Source organism: Haliaeetus leucocephalus, unplaced genomic scaffold (genome assembly GCF_000737465.1).
Source record: "Haliaeetus leucocephalus isolate CR32 unplaced genomic scaffold, Haliaeetus_leucocephalus-4.0 Scaffold906, whole genome shotgun sequence".
Lineage (NCBI taxonomy): Eukaryota > Metazoa > Chordata > Aves > Accipitriformes > Accipitridae > Haliaeetus > Haliaeetus leucocephalus.
In genome coordinates, this window is record NW_010973342.1 from 1,400,084 (window position 1) to 1,422,064 (window position 21,981).

Below are 21,981 nucleotides of genomic sequence, written 5' to 3' on the forward strand. Positions count from 1 at the left end.
GAAACTTGTCGTCGGGAGTCCGCGCTGGTGACTTCGCCCCGCCGGGCTCGGTGAGCGTCTGGGGCGGGGACCCCGGGTAGGACGGCCCGAGCTGCCGGCTTCTCTCCCGCCCCCCCCCCCCCCCCCCGCCGGCAGCGGCCGGGCGGCGGTAGTTGCCGAGTCACCGCCGGCAGCGAGGCTCGGCCGGGCGGGCGTCCCGGGGCGGCGGCCCGCCGGTGGCCCCCGGCTCCTCCCGTGGGCGCCGGCTGGCTTCTAAAGAAGCCCGGGCTCCCCGAAAGGCTTGCCCTGCTTTTCCCTAGGATTGTAGAGGAAATCCTAAAACCAGATCTGAGGGCTGGCTTCTGTTCGCGCCGAAGCCTGCAGTCGGGAAAGTTGTCGGTGTCCTTTGTAGGACGAGCGCAGAGTGACTTTGGCGACGGGAGTAGTTTTGCTGGCTGACACCGAGGTAAGCGTTCTCCTGCTCGTCGCATGTGTAGCGGAGAGGTGCCTTGCCTGCCCGGTTCCCCTGCCCGGCCGGGGTCCGCCCCGAAAGGGCTGGCGTCCCCCCCTGCGCAGCGCATCCTCGGCCGCTGCCGGCCGGGCGCGGAGCCCCAGCCTGTCTGCCCGCACTCGTCTCGCTTTCAGAGCGCTAAGGTCAAGTTCAAACCCAGGTGCAAAGTAAGTTTTGTGATAGTATAGTGGTGACAAATACTCAGGCTGGTTGACTGGGAAAGTATTTTGGTCTCTGTGTTTTCCTAGGGCTGTTTGGAGGTTGAACTGAACTGCGTTGGTTTATTTATAACTTGATGTAGAAACATAATACAGAAATGCGTTTACTTATATCGGTGAAATATTTTCTGGTTTAGGGAAGCTTAATTCTGGCAAGCAAGTTGTCTAGATTACAAAGAATATGTTTGACAGCGGTAATATTGCTGGTACTTTTAGCACCCTGTTGTGATTTTAGTGTCCTTTAAGCGGAAGAAGTTGTTGGCTGAGTGAAGTAGTGTATCTTTGATTTTGGCTATACTACTTTCATCTTTACAAGGACATCTTCAGGTCAGTATTCTGAACATACAGAATTAAAATGTATAGTTTGTACCCAGACACTTCTACGATGTTCCTTGCGAATTGCTTAACTTCAGGAAAGTTGCTCTTAAGCAGCAAGAGTTACTGTGTGTTACACTGGGGTGGTATACGCATACTTTGCAACTTCTTGTCTTGTAAAAGCTAAGCATTCAGTAAGCACTTTTCATAAAAGCTTACTGATTTAAGGAACTTTTTACTATAGAACAGAGATCCCTTCATCATTTAGGAGAGTGCTTACAGTGCAAGTTGAAAGGCCTTCTTTTGTAAGGAATTGTAAGGCCTTTCCCTTCCTGCCTTAGTGGGTTTTTTGTATGAATATTATTTTTTATAAAATTGGATAGTAGTTTAGTAGTAAGTGAAGTCACCTTTTTTTGGATCATATGTATCCCAATTGGAAATGTCTGCAAAGAGCATCTTTGGTGGTGTCCCTCCTCTCATTTCTAGTGACAGAGTTCTACATCTTCTCCTCCTTTGCCTTATCTTTCTTGTCTTTCTCTGTCGCCTGATTATGTGGTAGCTGTGAACCAGGCCCTTGATATGAGGTGAATTTTTCTATCATTACAGACATATCAATACTGTTTATCTACACTTGAAAATCAGTTCTTATTTAGTTAGGAAAAAAGGCAGTCGCTATTCTGGCACAATGCTATATGTGGTCGGTCTTATTCAATAATAGCTGCTCATGCTTGGAATTGTTGAAGAATGTATAAATACATCTTGAAGTTGCTATCAGCCTTTTTCTAGGCTTTTTGTTCAACTAATTTTGCAAATATATTCAGATTTTAAATTTTTACTCTGGTTTTATGTTGTAACCCTACTATGTGATACTTAATCATTATTCCCCTCTTTTGCAGCTAAAATGAATTCAGATCCTGATCCCCCTTCAAGTCCCTCTCACCCCCAGCTGCATCTTGGAAGGTCCCAGCTAAATGCTGCTGCTGTGGACCGTAGTGAGAACAATCAGAAATCTGGACCATCTTCAGGAGATACTGCAACTTTTTCCTCTTCAGTTCCTGGCTACTCCCATAGCAGGGAGAAAGCTGAAAAAAATGGTAAGTATGAAAGCAATTTTTATGCAAAATTGGCTTATGTTAAACACTGGGAGATTATTGTGTGTATATGTATTCTAAACTCTGTTTAAAGAGACACAGTAAAGTAGGAAAATAAATTTCTCCGATTTCTTTTAACCTGTTGTTGTGGAAGAGACTTTTCTTCTGCAGCTTGCTTTGTGCATATTTTTGAGTTTCCCATCCAGTTTTTCTTATGTGTATAAAGCAACAGGAAAGAAGTTTGTTTGAAAAATTGTCAGGAAGAATTAAATGTCATTTAGCATAATATTAAAGTTTCAATTTAATTTCTTTAGTTGGCTAGATCGCATGCTAACTATAGCTTTAATGTGAATTCTAACGTGGATGAATATGTACTAGTGTAATGTAGACTGAGGGAATAATAAGCTGATATATGAAACCAGAGCAACAGAAATGAAGTTAAGATTAGCAGGCAGATAAGAAGTTGGATTAAGAATCATGATACACTTTGAAAGGCAGAATGATCCTTCTTTTTTCCCCCCTCACTGTGAAACCATTGAATTTCAGGGAGTGCAAAAACTGATGGAATGAGCAAAGTGTCTCATGCAAAAGGTAGAAAGAAAAATATCTAGCTCCTGTATTCAGCTGCTGAGTTCCAGTTTTAAATTCAGTTTGTCATCTAACACTTGTGCAAGAAGGTCTTGTGTTCAAGGTCTAGCAAACAACATTCACTGGGTAGGGGGGAAGTGAGTGAGCGGCTGCATGTTGCTTAGTTGCTGGCTGGGGTTAAACCACGACACATTCATAAATATGAGTCACTCTATTGAAGGTAATATGGCTAGAGTTTAAGATTATTAAATGTGTTAATATCTACATGGCATGTATCAGAGGCAGCTGAGCTCTGCACATAGTTCAGGCCAATATTGTGGCTGTGTTAGCACATCTACTGTTCGCATCTAATTCAAAATTGACTGTTGGAACCTTCTGGGTTCTCTGTTACTAAAAGGCACGTTCCAGATGGAGGAGAATTTTTTGGATACCTGAATTTCTGACATGCCTCAGTGTATCATTACCAACTTTGTCATGTCACCCACCTGTAAAAGAATTCAGAGATGATGGAGAATTGACACTTCTAACATTAATTACATGATTATTAATTTAGGATCAGTGCTAACAGGTATGTTTTCTTCCTTTCTTCATTCTCCAGTTTCTTAGTATGCTTCAACAGAGAAATAATAGCAACAATATTAGGAATATGGTACGGAGTTATATTGGGCTTTGTTGTTATATGATTACATAGGTTATAATATGATTACATAATATGAAAACATAGGTTTCTGTTGTTCATGCCCACATTCAAATGAATACAAGCTATGAATCTGGTGGTGTTTTTACACAGAGATCCTGTCAGGTATTCTTCTCTAGCTAATTTGGAGATTTTCTTATTCTGTATAAATACTAGACTTTTCAAATCATATCAAGTTTTGTCTTAATTCTTTTTACAGGCCTGTGTATTTACTGATGATTGCTATTCAGTTATGTATTATAGATGCTTTTGTTTGTGCCCCTATAAAAGAAGGCTTTGGAGCATTGAGGTATTTCTCCATTTCAGTTGTGACTCATTCCTGATTACTTTAAATCTCTTACCATGAAAATAGTCTCAGTTCCTGGTGCCACTGTCATTGCCCTTTCCATCCTCATCTTAATATAAGCAAGTATTGAATGCTGCAGAATGAGTTACTGTTGCCATTGTGTCATGCTGAAGTCTCTAACAACCAAAATTTTATTGGATTTAGATATTAAATAAGTTTGATCATGTTTCTTCATCCAGTGTCATCTTCTATGGTTATTTTAGATTTATGTCATTTGTCATAACACTAACAGTTTCTAGAACTGAAAAGTCATTTTAAAAAAAGGAAGCAGAGGTTTTTTTCCACTCACAGCAGCATTGGTCATCAGAACTTAAAAACGGGAATTTTAGTAGGACTTCAGAAAGAAGTAAAAATAACAGTACAAATTCAGTCATGTATGTGCATATGGAAATGAATATGAAAAAAGTGATGTCTCAGAAAACTGGCACTTCAGCAATTTTCGAAATATTTGAACTGAAAGAGAAGGTATTCCTGGCTATCACTAGAGCCTTTCCCAATAAATAACATTCAAGTTGCTGATAGATCTAGGAAGAGTGAAGGATCTGGTCTCTTAGCCATGGCGTGTTGTGGTCTGGTTGTATGAAAGGACATATGCACTAGACCAGATGTTCTGGAAACAGCTATTCCAACTTCTTTCTTGGAATATTAACAAGTCAGCTACTTTGAATAGTCACTATGTGTCACTGTGATGATGACTGTAACTCTGAATGATGTAAAAGAGGACAGAAAAGACCAGCACGTTGCTGTACAGAAAGCCATCTCAATAAATATTATTCAATATGTAAAACACTCCTCTTTACTGGCGACTTAAATATCTTGCACAAAATTCTACAAACTGAAATTTGTAATAGAAGTTATTTAATTCTTAACAAATCAGCTATGATTTCTGTTGGAGAAGGGGAGATGTACAATGTCCATCTCAAATACTATCTTGAAAGGCAGTTTTACCTCAAGTCTATCTACCCCATGCCCATGTGCCCTTCCTGCAAGAAAGTTACTGCTATCCTGGGCTGCATTAGACAAAGCATTGGCAGCAGTTGGAGGGAGGTGATCCTTCCCCTCTGCTCAGCACTGGTGAGGCCTCATCTGGAGTGCTGGGTCCAGTGCTGGGCTCCCCAGTACAAGAGAGACATGGACAGACTGGCGAGACTCCAACAAAGGGCCACAAAGATGATGAAGGGGCTGGAGCATCTCTCCTTCGAGGAAAGGCTGAAAGAGCTGGGATTGTTCAGCCTGGAGAAGAGAAGGCTCAGGGGGATCTTACCAATGTATATAAATACCTGAAAGGAGCATGCAAAGACGATGGAGACGGGCCCTTTCCAGTGGTGCCCAGTGACAGGATCAGAGGCAATGGACACAAACTGGAACACAGGAGGTTCCCTCTGGACATCAGGAAACACTTTTTCACTGTGAGGGTGACTGAGCACTGGCACAGGTTGCCCAGAGAGGTTGTGGAGTCTCCGTCCTTGGAGATACTCAAAAGCCATCTGGACATGGTCCTGGGCAACCAGCTCTAGGTGGCCCTGCATGAGCCAGGGTTGGGGGGGGGTTGCTGTTGGAGCAGATGACCTCCAGAGGTCTCAACCTCAGCCATTCAGTGATTCTTGAAATATTCTTGCCAACATATCTGTATTTCTGATCTGTGCTTTTTCTTCCAGTCTCTGCTTACATATGCTGTGTTTAAGGCTATAGCATCAATGTGAACATTAAGTAATTTATTTCCTGGAAACATGCATCTCCTGCGGCATTATCCATATCTTGCAGCATAATCGAGCAAATTAGTGAATGCCGTGGCTCTGACTCAGTAAAGCACTTAAGCAAACACACATCTTCAGCTGCACAGGTACTTCATTTGGATCGAACTCCTATACTATAGGGTTTTTTCTTAGCAGTTTTTCAATCTATCTTCTGCTAATGTATCATTAGGTAGTGGTTTTGTTATTCCTTGTATATTTCATTTTACAATGGGAGGTAACGGTGCTTTGAGAATTTATTTTGCAAATCAAATCTGGATTTAATGAAAAAAACTATTCAACTGTTGATCTTGAGATGATTTGTAGATACTGTTTTGTTGCTTTAAAAGAAAGAGGAGGGTATTCCTATTTCTGCCCAAAGCTGTTGCATTCTCTGGAAAACTTGCTTATGTAAGTTATTGTCTTTTGTGTACGTGTTAGGAATGGAATTGGTATCAATACGCCAACTCTCATGTTTAAAAATTAATTAAAAAAAATTAAAAATTGTTACTCTTTCAAGGATGTTCCTGGACAGGAAGTTTATTAGTGAGCAAAGCATATGCACTACTAATTAGGGCTTCTGAAATTTTAAAACCATTGTGTCATCAGTATTCATGTAAGCAAATTACAGGAGTGTTGCTGGTTGCTGAAACAAAAAAGTTCTGCCATTATTTTAGTAGTCCGTGCCAAGAGGAACACGGGTGTATAGCAAGGAAGACCAGTGGCTGCTTGCTAGTGAAGTCTGGTGAAGTTTGTTGAAACAGACTAAGACTCAAAGCTCCTAAAACACTTTTATGCTTCTCAGGTGCACAGGCCTCTCAGTTTCTGTCCAGCTGCTACAGACCCCTTTTTCGCAACTGTATTTCATCCACTGTATGCATCCTCCTTCCTTCAGATACAGCCCTAAAGCAACGTGAAAAGAAATAGCTCGTATGAGAGCTCTGAAGGTCCCAACACTTGATTTTACAAATAGTCTTAAAAGCATCATTCCTGCTAGTGGAACCATTTCTTCTATGTGTATAAAGAGCAGAGCTAGGAAAGAAGCACCTTCAACATGTTACTTAGCATGTGAGTATCTGAATACCACTGCTATTAATGTAATGGTTTTGGAAGAGATGCATGAATCCACACTCCAGGTAAGTGGTCTGTATTGCTGAGCTAGAAAGTAGCTTTCTGTGGCCCAGTCGATGTTTCACTTTCGGTTCAGATGAAAAGAAAGTAGAGTTCAGAGAAACTTCTCACAATATCATAGTGATTGGATACTTGCCTGGGATGTCTGGGTTCAAGTAACTGCTTTAAGTCAGCCATAATGGTAACTTGAACTGGGCTGACTCTCACCCAGGGTGAATATTTAATTGTGCTGCAAGTTATCTGGAGGTGTTACCATTTCTTGTAATGCTTAAGTACTTTCAAGCATGTGAAGTATCTTTCTTAAAAATTGACTGTCTGCCAGTCAGCAGGTAAAAGAGGACATCCTAGGATAATAGAGAAATCTGGGAGGCAGTGTGAAGGTGGTTATTTTTTATATGTGGGTGAAACAGTTGATTTGCTTTTTACATCATTCATGTACATTTGCTGGCCAGTAAGGTTGGAGAGGAGGAATCGTGTAGGAATTCAAAGGTGAGAGTTTGGGAAGTTCTGAGAGCATTTCAAAGCTAAGTTGCAGTGCTTGAAGAAACATCTCTTTGGTTAAGGAACTAATTTTTGTTTTGTCCATGGTTTTTTGCTGTTAAGGAAATACACACAAATCTCTTGCTCTAGAATAGAGAACATATGGGAAAGGTATTTGTACTGAGAGCTTTGCAGACAGAAATCAATTTCTTATGTTTGTTTATAGATGTGGGGAGTTCTGCTTGTACTTAGGAAGGTTATGAGGTTTTTTCTGTCTCTTGGAAGAGGATTATTTTATACATTGCATGACTTAGAAGAATTTATCTTCACTATTTATAAATTCTAAACAGTTTACAACACATTGTAACAATGTACAACAGTGTGTCTCCAACACATTGCTAAATGATAGCTAACAAATAGGGAACCTCTCTAATTTACAAATATTTTCCAAGTGTTAGCCTCTTCCACTTAAGGTTACAAAGAACCTTTGCTTCAAAGCTCTATTTTAGCACTTCTGTGTCTTTATTTTCTGGCAATTTGCTTGTACAGACTAACTCTTGAGGCAAACTGAAATGTTTGTGCAAAGCTTGAAGAAATCTCAGAAAAATCTTTGATTGTTAGAAGGGGAGGATTATGCCTTGAAGTATTAATTACTTAACAATTTATCTGTCAGTTTATTAATGCCCCTTCAAATTTTACCTGTAATTATTCAGGCTCCTGGAAAACTCATTTGCCAGGCATTACCGTGGGGGAGAAAGGATTCTATCCAAACAAAGTTAATGACTGTATTTTCAGATAAAATTTTGGGACATAGTCATAGTTGGTGCAGAACAATGGGAATTGGCTTTTTCAGGTCTGCTGCTATTGTTGTCAATAACATGCTGGTGTTTTTACCATATGTGGGAATAGAATTGGACACCTGTTTATTTGAGGAAAGATTCTCCATCTTTGCCTCTTTCACCATTTGAAATGCGTAAATGTTTTCTCTGGCTGGTAACAAATATATTGTTATTGATAACAATTTTTGCATTCACACAATTAAGAACCAGATTAGAAAAGTGCCCTAACTCAATCTTCCTTCATTATTTTTCAGGTGGATTGATTTCCTAATCTGTGTTAGTTTATGATAACAAAATGTTTTTCTAGCATAGTCCCAGAGTGTTAGAAGGATAGAAATGAGCAGCTGAAGAAGGGTGGAAGGGGAAGAGGTTAATTTACTATTGTGAATAATGTAATGATATAGGAGTGGCTCTCTGAATCGTTAGATGCTAAGGTCTCAAGGTTCCTATTGTACACATTTAGAAATTTAATCTAGCAGTTGGAATACAGTCTTTCAATTTAGTTTCCTCCAGAAGGAATCCAGTGTGTGTGTTCCACTGTACAAACAAAATGCATTAAATGGGAACAGTTGGAAAGTTAAAAGCACATTCCTCATCTGAACTAGTTCTCTAGTATAATGCATCTGCGTTCATCAGCAGCAAGAACTGCTAACTTCTGGAGGTATTTCACAGTGGCTTTGGAAGAAAATATTTGGAAGTACCTAATACCTGTACATTCATTTGCAAATAAAACTGTGACAAATCCCTGTTACACTACAGTAATCAAGGAGAGGCTTGAAACTCTTGTGCTGCTAGATGGCCACTTGCAGTAGCAGAAGGCCCACTTCATTGCGAAAGCTGGAAGGTGAGACTGGAAACAGTAAGCTGGGAAATAAAGCCAATCCTTTGCAAAGTCAGTTAACTGTTAGAAGTCCTTACTAAGCAAGGTAATAAGGCACTGTGGACTTGCAAAACAATTGGAGTGTGTCCTTTTTAAGGGCCGCTCTGTGAACTGCTAGTATCTGTGTGGTGAAGAACCTAAACTGCATAATTGCTGAGATTCCATTGAGCATTGTGCAGGTTGTTATGATAGCTGTAGTCTTCACCTACAAAAATATGTGGGCTTGGTGAGGTTTATGATCTCAATTCTTTCTCACATTGCTTTTCTGCAGGTTGCGTTTTTCTTTCTTTTTTTTTTCTTTTTCTTTTCTTTTTTTGGTAGGGAGGGTTAATAATGATGATTATTAACCAAGAAATGACAGAAAGCTTATTTATTTTTAACTTTCCAGTTTTGGAACATGTTAAATTTATCCCAGCTCATCCATAAAGGATTTAATCAGAGATGCCTGCATAGAAGAAGCAGTAGGGCCATCTCATTAGTTGTGTGTAAAATTAATTTAATGACTTTAAATGCTCATTGTACAATAATAGCTATTCTAGGAAGAAAGACCTTTTAAGAATAGTTTTCCCTCCACTTAAAATTTGTAGTCTCTATAGTATCATCATTCTTAGTCTTCCACCTACATGCTTTTTGTTTTATTGCTCTCCTGACAATTTGCCTTCATTTTGTGGGGGTGCAGAAGTTGTTCCCTTTTCAATTTAATGCTATTTGATGACTTGCAATTGTGATGTGACTAAGACTATTACCATATCTACAAATGTATTGCTGCTCCCAGAGAAAGCAGAGTTGAGTCCTAGCCTTTAACACCTCTGTAAACAAATGTTATTCCCTTCTATCCCATCCCTGTTACCACCTTTAAAAATAGAATGCCTGGCAATGTATGCTAATATAAATATTTTTAACTGTTCTGGGGGCAAGTAGGACCATCTTAAGTTCTAATCATGGAAGTTGAAGTGCATGGAAGAAAACCATGCAATGTACTCTTAATTGTACCAAGCCCTTACTTTGCAGTTAAGATAAGAATCCAGGAGGCTTCTGAATGGATGAAAGATTCAACACTCATGGATGAGCAAATAAGCATCTAAAGTTAGTAAAACCATTTATCAAAGCAACGATGTTTGTTGTACAAAATATTTCTCCCTTTCCAGTCAGTTCCTCTGTGTGTGTCATTATATTCTGTATGTACAAATCATGTTTATGACATGATGCTTAATGCCTCTTTTAAGTGGAATGTCAGTCTTCCCAGAAACTTCACTCCTACATCTGTACTGCACACAATACCACTGAACTTTTGAAGCTTGTGGAAGGTGAGTAGGATGGTTTCTCTAGAGACTCAAACTGGCTCTGCTGAACACTGAAAGCTCAACAGTACAATCCAGTGACACACAAAAGCTATTAGAACCTACCTTTTTGTTACAAAATGTACATACCAACTTCTAAAAGCACATTGATAATAGACAATCTACCTGTAGATGAACAGTTTAAATCGTTTTTCCTGAAAGAAAGAAATTGGACACTTTTCACATTGGAGATATGCATACATAGCATCTTCTAGCAAATGGAGGGATTTTTATTTTGTCATTAATGTGTGTATGCCTTTGCTTCTAAGTACGTCTGAGATTTTAGAAAGCTTGTTTCATAGCGAAGACAAAATCTGTAATAAAAAGCTGTGTGCTCTTCCCTGAAAACTTTTAATTTGTTGGATTTTGATTAACTTACCAGATTTGTGCTTGCAGACGGGACTTTTCCTGCAAAATATCCTGTGTAACACTGTATCAGAATTACTACCATACACTTCCAAGAGGGACTGGAGGTATTACATAGGACATGACTCGAAAAGGAATACTTTCTAGGGAGATTTTGCACAAAATGTGTTCTGCTGTATCTGTTTTGGTTTATATCCATGGGCAGGCATGCCCTTAAGCTTTCGTTTTCCTACTTTGGCTATTTATTGCTTGAACAATTATGCCTGCATTATTTACTTTGTATGTTCATGCATTCTTGTTGCTTGCTTCCTACCTAATGTTATAAAATCTTCATATTTCAACATTGTAAAATTTTCTTCATTGGATTGCTGAGAATCTGCAAGAAAATTATTTTCTATAGCTATTATATTTAATTTGTGACCTTCTTAAAGCAAATTAATTCAGTCTTCTAACATAAATTAACTGGTTCATGTTCGTGACAGGCGGTTATTTCTGATGTTCCAGTCATGCTTTGTTTCTTTTTCTTTTTAGTAGTCCAAAAAGATCAGTTGATTACAATACAGTCCTGTCATAGTTTTGAACTGTGTAGTCAGACCTCTGCTGACTTCATAAGAAGCTATAGCAGCTTTTCTTTCTGACTGCACCCTAGCAGAGGTAAATATTGGAGGAATAGAGAACAAGACCGATGAAAGCTAAGGAGTAGGAGACAGAATTCCCTTATAACAATGGTTTGAGAATCCCATTCAATTGGCCAGAGCTGAAAGACGCCAGTGCTTCAAAGCAGTCTGCAAATACAGAGTTTTTGCAGGTGGGTTGTCTTTAGCAGCTGGATGCTTGGTTTTTAAGAAGCCAAATGATGCTTTTTCTCTTTTAGTTAATTTTAGCCTTATTCTACATAAGGCATTGACATCCAGAGGACAGAACACGTTTTGGGGCGCTTAAATGCAAACTGAAGATGAAAAATGAATGTTAAAAAATTACTGGCTTCCAGTAAGCTGATTTTCTTTGTGGATGTTTATGATAATAATTAAGGTGATATACGCATCCTTTCTGTGCCCCACCCTAACTTCCTTTGGGACAGGATTTATAGCATGTTTCTGAACTGTTACTGGCTGTTTCTTTTTCAAGCTAATCCGGTGCTGGGTTAGATAGCTACAGTTTAATATAAACTCTAGTTTTCCTGATGAAACTTGCAGCACAGAGTGCATTTATAACTCTGAACTTAATGATAGTGGAAGAGTTAGACTCTTATCTGCAAGTACTACTTAGGCACTTTTATTATCTTAATATTAAATACGGGATAAGCTTTACATGTTGCACTTCACAGGCATGTTTTTGTGGAAATCTCTAGACAGAAGATACAATAAAAATCCAGCTTCGAGTTCATCATAATGAAAAAACCTCTTCCATGACTCTCAAATACAGTAACTAATCCTATATTTGTCTTTTCTGTGTCATGTCTGTCTCCACCTACCCATTTATTTGTTCAACTTGGTGGGAGGGGTGGAGTTGAGCAGCGAACATAGGTTATTCGTACTAGTATCCTCTCAAAGTAAAAGCACTTAATTTTCTTTGTAATTCAGATGCTACTCCCTTTCAGATTCAATTACAGTAAGGCCTTCTTGCTAAAGCAGTGAAGTGATGTATGCCTGAAGCTTCAAGTAAGTACAGTGCTGTGCAATGTGACAAAGATCAGTTCAGACATCAGTACACTTCATGGTATACGGAGAATTTGTTCACATGTGGGAGAAGATCTAATGTCAAGCAAGACATTCTTTCCTCCCCACTCCCACCCCAGTGATTTAGCTGGTGGAAAGACCTGTGGATGAAAGCTTGTTCCATACTGCTCTTCATCAAACATGTAAATTACTCTTGTCAGTTAATAACATGGAGCTGGGGGAAATGCTTGACATCCTGCATTAAGTAGCGAGCTTACTGGATAAAGCTAATGAAAATACAAAGCGCAGGTTTTTTTTCTTCTGGATGCCATCCAGCTTTTTCTTCTCTCCTACCTGAATTAACACTGGAGCATTACAGTTTGTGCACTCTGTGCAAAGGCTCGCAGAAGTTGCTATCAATTCTCAGTATTAATATTAGAGAACCCGAACGGTGACAGACTTTTTCTGGGTCAAGATTCTTATTATCTTTTTCATGGGAATCCTTTACACTATTATTTACAGCATGCCTGTTAGAGCCAGGGACCTTTTTCTAAATGCAGTGCTAGTGCTGTCATTACTTGATTTTATTCATATTTTACGAAGATGTTAAAGGTGTTCAGTAGCAGTTCTTCTCAGAATGTTCCTTAGCACCTTGCAGCCTAGAGACTTTCTTGCTCAGTGGTGAGATCTTTATATTTGATAGTGCTTTCTGGGCTTTTTCTTCTACCCTTGGTTTGTGCAGTTGCTTTTTAAAACTCGTATAAATATTTGGCATTGGCCAAATACTTTTAACCTGTTGATGCCCTTTAGTTTTTGGATTTGGTAAGACATTGAGTAGTTTCTCTCCGTTTACCTCAGTTTCTTCCCCAGGTTAAAAAGCCCTAATAATAGTGTCTTACTAGCACTGAGCTGTTTTTTTCGTAAAACAGTATGTTACAACTCCAAGGCTTTATTCTGAGTGGTAATAGTTCATAGCTTATCACTGTGTGTACAATGATAAGACATCTTCCTGGTTTGCATTTACTGCATTTCATCTGGCCTTTTATCACTTAATCAGTCATTAAATACTTTTGCAGGGTTTTTTTTGGGGGGTTGGGGTTTGTTGGGGTTTTTTTTCAGTAATTGCTTCTGAGGTGTTTTTTTGGCTTGAAAAAACACAGAATCATCAACAGACTTTGTCACCTGCATGTTAGGCCCCCCCCCCCCTTTTTTTTTTTCATTCACACATAAATGCATTGAATAATATAGGCCTTATTGTATATCCCTGTGTGTCTAAGCTGATAATCTTTCCCCTGGGAGAATGAGAGTAGTGTATTTCTATTTTTCGTTTTTCATTCCTTAATCTCTTACTTATCCACGTAAGAGCCTACATTCTAATTTGTTTAGAGGACTTCTGTGACAAGCCTTACTCGCTGCCTTTGGAGATAGGCGGATCCAGCTCATATTTCTGTCATCGAAACTTTTGGCTGCTTCAGGGACATCTTATGTCAAGGCTTTTTACACAAGCTCTTCTGATTTTACGCAGTATCTTTTTTGCCTCTTCCATAGGATTAAGTTTTTTTTTTTTCTTTTACATATTTGCCCTGTATGGATATCAGATTTAATGGTCTCTGTTACAGATCTCTCTGGTATCATACTTGCTGCTTTCCATTTCTCAGTTTTAGGTGAGAGGCTTCACGCTGCTATGTATAGTTCAATAGAACTCTTGGATAAACAATTAAGAGAAACTACAGTTATAAACACAATTAAAAGAAACCATAGCTTCTTTGTTTGAGACTCCAGCACAGCAGCTTCTCAATGCTATTATCTGGCAGAGGAAAAAAATAACCACCAAAAAACAAACCAACAATCAAACATCTTTTAGTAGATCTTTTACTACAGCTTTGTCTTTTTCAAATATTCAATTGCCCTTGAATTGTCCATAGGCCCTATAGTTTACCTGCTAAGCTTGCTGCACCTTGTGAGCTGGAAAAAGCATAAAAAGGTAGTAACAGGTTCTGCATTGAGTTCTTCTCCAGATCTTTTTCTGTTGGTCTATCATGGTATATATTTTAAATTTATTGCTTTTTCTATTTTTCTTTGTTTTGTCATGACCTTAGCTTTACAGTGATGCATTCTTATTTGTAAGAACTTTCCTTCTCTTCTTTTTCTTAATCTGGCTTTGCTTTTAAATGTGACTCTGGCAAATTTTTAGTTTCTGACACTCCTGTCTGGGTACTAAATCTAACTTGCCGCTACAGGAGCGGCTCACTGTTGTGGTTTAACCCCAGCCGGCAACTAAGCCCCACGCAGCTGCTCGCTCACTCCCCCCTGGTGGGATGGGGGAGAGAATCAGAAGGGTAAAAGTGAGAAAACTCGTGGGCTGAGATAAAGAGAGTTTAATGGGTAAAGCAAAAGCCACGTGCACAAGCAAAGCAAACCAAGGAATTCATTCACCACTTCCCATGGGCAGGCAGGTGTCCAGCCATCTCCAGGAAAGCAGGGCTCCATCACGCCTAATGGTGACTTGGGAAGACAAATGCCATCACTCCGAATGTGTCCTCCTTCCTTCTTCTTCCCCCACTTTTATCTGCTGAGGATGACGTCCGATGGTCTGGAATATCCCTGTGGTCATTGGGGGTCAGCTGTCCGGCTGTGTCCCCTCACAGCTCCTTGTGCCCCCCCCAGCCTGCTCCATGGCAGGGAGGTGTGAGAAGCAGAAAAGGCCTGGACTGTGTGTGAGCACTGCTCAGCAGTAACGAAAACATCTCTGGGTTATCAACACTGTTTCCAGCACAAACCCAAACCACAGCCCCATGCTAGCTACTATGAAGAAAATAAACTCTATCCCAGCCAAAACCAGCATGCTCACTAACCGCTTAAACTAGGTTCTGCACATTGCTCAACTAGAAGCAAAAATTGTTCTCTGTCTTTTGGTTTCTCTGACTAGTTACCTCATGAAGTTATTTATTAAATGTATCTAAAAATCTTATCATGATATCATTCTTGAATGTGATACTTTCTGGGAGGTAGTTGAGGTCATTATTGCTGTTTTCTGGCCTTTTTGCTGCTCTGCTCTTTCTCAGTGTGTCTTAGTTGTGTTTATTCAAACAAAACAGCAAGGAAACTGCATTTAAAAACCTGTATTTAAAACCACTCAAATTTGGAAGATTGTTTGCGAGATTGATTACTTATCATTGCTTGGCGTGCTTTGCTGGGCCGCCTTGATAGCAATTTTCATCTGCAGCAACTGGCAAATCTGCTCATGAAATGGTAAAAGTGTGTACGTGCTTTTTTAGGTGCATATTCAGTGAGCTTGGAAGTGTGTTGCCACTGGCCAGGACTGAATGTAACAGATATATTGTGCATACGCTTAACTCTTCCTGACTGTTTTCAGTCACTTCAGGAACACTTGCCGGACTAATAAAATGGAAAGGCCAATCCAGAAATCTTGTTTCGTATCTTGTCATCTCAGATCCTTATTCTCCCCAATCCATGGGTTTTTTCTTCCTCCTGCACATCCCTGTTACTTTTTTTTCTGAGCCCAAATTAATGCTTGTAGTCATGATTATCTAAAGTGTGTATGCCATACGGGTTTCCTTCGTACACTTAGTGTGGGTGTTGCTTAATGCATTAATCTCTTTTTCAGTAGAGTTTCCCTACAGCTTTAATACTCACTTGTAAAACGTGTAATTTCTTTTAAACTTGCATATTTAAAATGAATACTTTGTCTTCATTATTGCTTCCTGTCTGAGAAACTGCTTTCAGTTTTCCTTTTACCCTGTTCTCACTGGGTTTCCACCATTCAAAGCACTTGGAAGTGCCCAGCTTGCGTTTGTGTAAAAAATGATTTATTGTGTATAACATAACTGTCTTGGGGCTGGCCCCTAATAACTGCATGAACAAATAAGATCTTAAGCTCAAAAGGCTAAGAGATTGTGATCCTTTAAAATACCAATTTTTCACTGTGGTATTTGTTGTTCATGGTCTTTCTCCTCTTGTTTTATCTGGAATTCAGGTGCTGTAGCTGTGACTTAAGAAGAAGGAGCTGTATGTACCTGGCCAGGGGGTGGTAATAGCAGGCAAAGTGCTAAAACTCCCTTGGTCTGGGTAAATCCACTCTACTGAGAGCTTTAATGTGTATGTGTTGGTAGGAAAGTAAATAAACAAACACTTTTATTATTCAGCATGCACTCTATTGATTCTTTCTGCATGAAATAACTTTAATAGTTTTTTTTGTTGTTGGGGTTTTGGGGGGTTGTGGTTTTTTTTGAAGGAAGGCAGTGATTCCTAGTGGTTAGAAGAGCACTTAGAAAATTGAGGTTGTTTTATGTGATGGGGGTGTGTGTATGATCCACTCTGTATGTATATATACAACTAAAAATCTTTCCTTACATGAAAGTATTATTATTTATGTGTCTTTGTGTTTTACAATTCATGAATGGAAGTGTCATACACAGTGTCATTTAAAATGCTATTTTTTTGAAACAATGTTTGTCTAAAGTGTGTGTAAAACATTTTGCTAAATATGTCATCAGACACTTCGCAACAAGTCAACCTAACTACAATGATGTACACGTAATATGTTTCACTTGTATATGTTAATGCTATTAGAAAGGTTGGGAATCTTTTGCGTCCATCACTGATTTGTGCTAGCATACTGGGCAGAAAATCTTACGACAACCACAGTGTACTCTGGTTGTCTATCAAATCTTTTCCATTGTAAAGATTTCTTATCGAGATTGTTTAAGTCCATTCTTCAAAACTTTCTATGAATGTTGAAGAGTTTGTTGTGTTTTAATCTTTGATGTAGTCCAAAGATGAGTCTTAACATGTATATTTAATCAATGATGTCATCTCCCTTTTGTGACTTAAAAATTTTAAGCACTGATAATCTTGCAATCTCACTTGGACTAATCCACTACTATGGATTAACTGCCTTCTTGTCAATTTAATTGCCACATTTCAGAGGTAAGGGACAATAATGGCATCCTAGCATAGTATTGCATAGTATTCTTTGAAAAACTCAAATGTTTCTTTTTGCCACATTTCCTATTTCTGGTCAAAACCTAACAGAAACAGTAAAAATGCCTGCCTATGCTGAAATGAATGCTAAACTTCTGTTTAAGCCTAGAGCAACAAAGCTGGAATCTCACTTTATGTAGTTAGTGTGCCAAGTAATGTGTAAAGTTTCAAAAAGTAAATAGTAGTCTTTAGTTTTCATCAGCCTGTTTACAATCTACCTATATAAACAGCTGTGTTTAGACTTCTGTATGCTGAGTATTTTTCCTGGAGTTGTAAAACATACTTTTTACTAGTAAACAGAAATGACTCTAGTAATGTTTTGACAGCACCTTTTAAGTCTATCAGTTAATAATACGCAGTTTCAGCTTAGTCTTCTAAATGCTGTGTATGACTGTGAAATGCATACAGGTCTTTATCAGTTTCATTGTATGGAGTCTTTTTTAGTAAGTGCTTTAATAAAATAGGTTTTAAGTGACAGTTTTAACCTGTTAAATGAAAAGCCTGAATATCAAAAGTGGATATTTCTGTAGCCCTTCAGAGGTTTAAATGCTTCTGTAGTATGAGGACATAAACACAGCAGACTCAGAAATACATCTGCTTCATCCTTTGCAGATCACAATTTTTTTTTCTACTTTTTTTTTTTTTTGAGTGGAACTGAGAAAGTTAAAGGATACCATATAATTTCATTTAAGACTTAATCACATAGAATAATAAAACATTAAAATTTTATTAATAAAGTCATTGTTCAAATATCCACTGAATAATTTCTGTTGAGTGACCTGCCTCTGTGAAGGTAAAATTAACTAAATTGGGAACTGAACCACAGAGCAGCCTGATGATGAACTAAGGTTTACACGAGGTCTTGGTGGCAGAGTAGGAACTGCAGCCAAATATTAAGTACTAACCACACTTCCACGTCCCTGTCCTGTCTTAATTTGTTTCCTATAGGAATGCCACGTGCCACCTAAAACTTGTGTGCTTTCACTTGCCTGCTTTCATTTGAATGACTGTGGTGCTTGTGAACCTTGAATAACTGATAGACTTCATTGGCTTATATAAATGCACCTGACACACAACAGCTAGTGAAGTCTATTTTAATTGTCATAAAAGATACATGAAGTATTGTAAGATGAATGTTCCTCTCTTCTGGAAATTTTTATATTCAAGACAGAGTAAAATTTGACATTAAAAAGACATGAGTTTTTAGCAAAGCTGGAAAATAAAAGCTTCTACTGACAGCATTTCCATTGCAGTACTCTTATGTGGGAGGAATACACATCAAGACATTTTCTGACTAAAAACATGCTTAAGAACAAGGGTGATAAGTTATAGATCACCACTTTTTATGGTATTTTTATGGTGGGTGCATTTACTCCTGTGTAGTATGTGTTCTAATGTTGAGCTGAATTGAAGGAAAGTGCGTGTTGTCCATCCTTGTTCCAAAACGCATTTTGACTGTTTTGGACCTTTTACCTTCAGAAACTGACCTAAATACTTTATGAGAAAGTAAATTGATATGGTAGTCGTGAAACTTGAGTTGTTCATGCTTTATCTTTTTACTTATCCTCTTGCTTATCCTTTAAGCAAAGGAAAAATATTGCTAGTTATGGGAACACTATGATACTAAGCTATTTTAAATTTGATCTCCAAAACACTCTGCAACCTGCTGTTCCACCCTTGCCCTACAACTACAGAACCAACCCACAGACATAAGTTTAATTAACTATCTTATATTTATAGGTCACATGTGAGAGTACATAGAAGTGATAACTGGGCGGGAGGGATTGGGCAGTAGGTTGAAAATAACAGCAGAAAGTGTTTCTTTCCTCTAGCAGTCAGCTCTCTTAAGGAAAACATTTCAACAATTTTGCTGCAGTACCAGCACGTTTTATTTTCTTTTCTCAGTGAAGGTGGTAGTTGGACCATAAGGCTGCACATTTTTAATTTTTCTGTTTGGTTGTTTTTTTTTTTTACTGTCTTCACAAAGAACGTTATTTACATGTTAATCTGCAGTGCAATTACAATAAAGTAACTGTATCCTAGTGTTGAAGAAATAAAATGGGAATGCTTTACAGCTTTCTATTGTAATAAGTGTTCTTATCTAACAAACATTCATCCAAGCAAGAAGAGGTGTAAGGGGTCAGAGCCATGCTGTGCTCCTATGTGTGGCAAGTGGAGCAGGAGAGAAAGGAAGCGGCTTTGCTTGTATAACTGCCAGAGAACTGCCTTTCTTATGAGGGTTTGTATCAGTTTAGCAAACAGCTTTCTATAGTTTGCTTTTTGTGTATGTGTACGTAAATTCCACTTGATTAGCAAACACTAACTTCTGAATGGTGCCTCCTATATTGGTTTATCCAGAATATCACCAAAATATTTGTCGTGTTCTTCTCAACATGTAGAGAACCTGAACAGAGAAAAAATGCATTGCCAAGACAGTTGCAGCTGAAATTTTGATGTAAAAGAAGTTAATGAATATGAAAGCACAGGAAGAAGCAGAAGAGTAGTGCCTTGCCCAGCTTCTTTCATTTGGGTGGGGCAGATGGATGAATATTATGTTTCTTTCAAACAATATGCTCTTTCCTGTAACTTCTTGTTTATTGTTAGCAGAGAGCCCCTGAATGATGTCTGCTGGTGTGAGTGGTTCCATCTGGCGAACAGGATTCTGACTTGTTTAGAGTTCAATCCTGTTGGTTATATATCAGGGCAAGGAGATGAAGTGGTTAATTTTGCTGGCATGATGTTTGCCTATTTTACAATAATATTTTTACAGCTTTCTGAACAGACCAAGTACTAAATGAAAATTATTTTTCATTATTCACCCTGTTTAGCCAGACAACATGTTATAATCTGGCATTACTATTTTTCCAAGCGGAGCTTGGCAGACAAAACTATGGCCTGGTGAAGGAGAAAACTTACTTCATGGTTTGCTCTTGTTAAAATACATCCATTTTAATGAAAGCGTTGGCTTGTAGCCTGTTCTTGTTTGGAAATAGTCCCAGTACCAGGGATGTTAAAGAATGTAAGTAGCCCTGTTCTTCAGGAGATTATTTGGAATGGGGTTTATTTCTTCCTTCCTCCTACCTTTTGAAAAACTCTGATACTGAATGGCACCTCAGCTGCTGGGGCTGCTTACCAGCTTCTCGTGTTATTGCTGCCCAAATTAGGTAGAGACTGAAATCTGTAACTGTGAGTGGATGCCAGAAAGCTTCTCTCAGTTGGTTTCCTATGTTTGGAAACTCTGCTTCCTAACCATACTTTGTCATGCTGTCTGTGCCCTCTGTATGTAGCTACGGAGTGTCACAGTGCGTTTGGTGACCTTGCAGGGTAATGCAGTATGTACGGGTCAAGCTTTGGCGCTTACTGTTGAGTTTGGATCTTCCTTTCTAACTACAATTTTAGGTTGGCTGATAAAGCTGTTATTCTGAATCAGTGGTCTGTTGTCCTTTCTTACATTTACCCAACTTAGAGCGTACAAGTTGTATTGATTTTTCCCTTTAAAGTTCTCCCAAACTAATTTATGAGAAGTCATCTCAAAAAAAGTAGCAGTTCTGACATATGTCAGCTTTTCCATTAAACATACTCTTCATTTATCAAGTAGCATGCAGCATAATGTTGTTTACAAACACTGGATGTCAGATAAAGCTCTCAAGATTTTTTTCTTTATTGTTGACTGGTGGAGCAATATGATGCTTTTGAAGAAAAAAATTGTGTAAGTCTGTATGTGTACAGTAGATAGGAGAAAAAAATTAGGTGCGAGTGTGGAGCTAGACACAAAATAGCGAGGTTTATAAGGTGCAGTCATTGTTAGTTTCTGTGTGCTCCAGAGACTGAGGAGCTGAGCTTTCAAATATACTGGACATGTTTTAAAGGCTGGTTAATTTTTCAAAGCTCTTGGAAAGGCTGCACTACTAAATAAAGAGGCTGCCAGGGGAAAGACTGAAGTGCGAGCAAGAATAAGAATAGTAATAATACAAAAGCTGATCCATACTGCCTGTTCCACGTGTACTTATATTTATCGTAATGAATATTCCGCTATTGAGAAATGAATTCTGTGGAAGTAAATGAGAAACTGTAAATTGTATGTGTCATCCTGTGGCAGGTACCAAATAACAAGTAATGGTAAATACGCTGAAGTACAACACTGAGATGGAGTGTAAATGTTGTAATGAGTTCATTTCCACTGTTCTTGCAAAATACTTGTGTTGGGTTTTTTAGATACGATCGTTTAATTCTTCAACCACATAAAGCAGTGATTTATAAAATACTTTCAAATATTGCTAGTAAACAGTTTTCTTTATCAAATTAATTTATAGAGGGCATGAAGGAAGAACCTGAAGTGCTCTTTGAGGAGCTGCTTGAGAGGGCCAAAGCTGGAGAGCCAAAAGCACAAACAGAGGTAATTTTATATACTCTTTGTCCACTCTTGTTTGCTCTTAATTCCAAAAACAGCACTGCCTGCTGTAGAACTATTATCTCTTCTTTAGTTGAACTGCATCTGTTTTGATCTTAAACTGTTCAAAGAAAGGTGATGCCAGATGGTTTCTCCGCCTTAAGAAATGCTGCTTGCTTGGGAGTGTTACCGATTTCGGGTCCAACTCTTGAGTAAGCCTTTAGGATGCATATGAAAACAGGGAGGGTAGGCTGAGAGCATGGAGAAGGTACAGAACTACTTTTGCTTTTTTTTCTACAAACATGTGCCAAAGGGTTACTTGTGGAGGTGTGCAGATAGGGACTATTAAATGCTGTTGGTTCGGCACTGCACTATGTACAAAGATACCAGGACTCTTAGGTTGGACTCTGTGGAA

General features: G+C 38.7%; 1 protein-coding gene across 3 annotated transcripts in view; it reads left to right on the forward strand.

The window, feature by feature from the left end:
• WFS1 (Wolfram syndrome 1 (wolframin)) overlaps window positions 1–21,981 on the forward strand; it is a 35,900-nt gene continuing 13,919 nt past the window's right edge. Inside the window, exons 1-3 of one of the 3 annotated variants that reach the window (XM_010583481.1) lie at window positions 1–50; window positions 1,920–2,117; window positions 21,490–21,572. In XM_010583481.1, coding sequence (XP_010581783.1) covers window positions 1,925–2,117; window positions 21,490–21,572 — 276 coding nt within the window. In that variant the 5' untranslated portion in view covers window positions 1–50; window positions 1,920–1,924. Of the gene's footprint in view, window positions 51–307; window positions 446–985; window positions 1,036–1,919; window positions 2,118–21,489; window positions 21,573–21,981 lie in introns of those variants that run through there. The other 2 variants (XM_010583480.1, XM_010583482.1) reach the window with 2 other exon arrangements.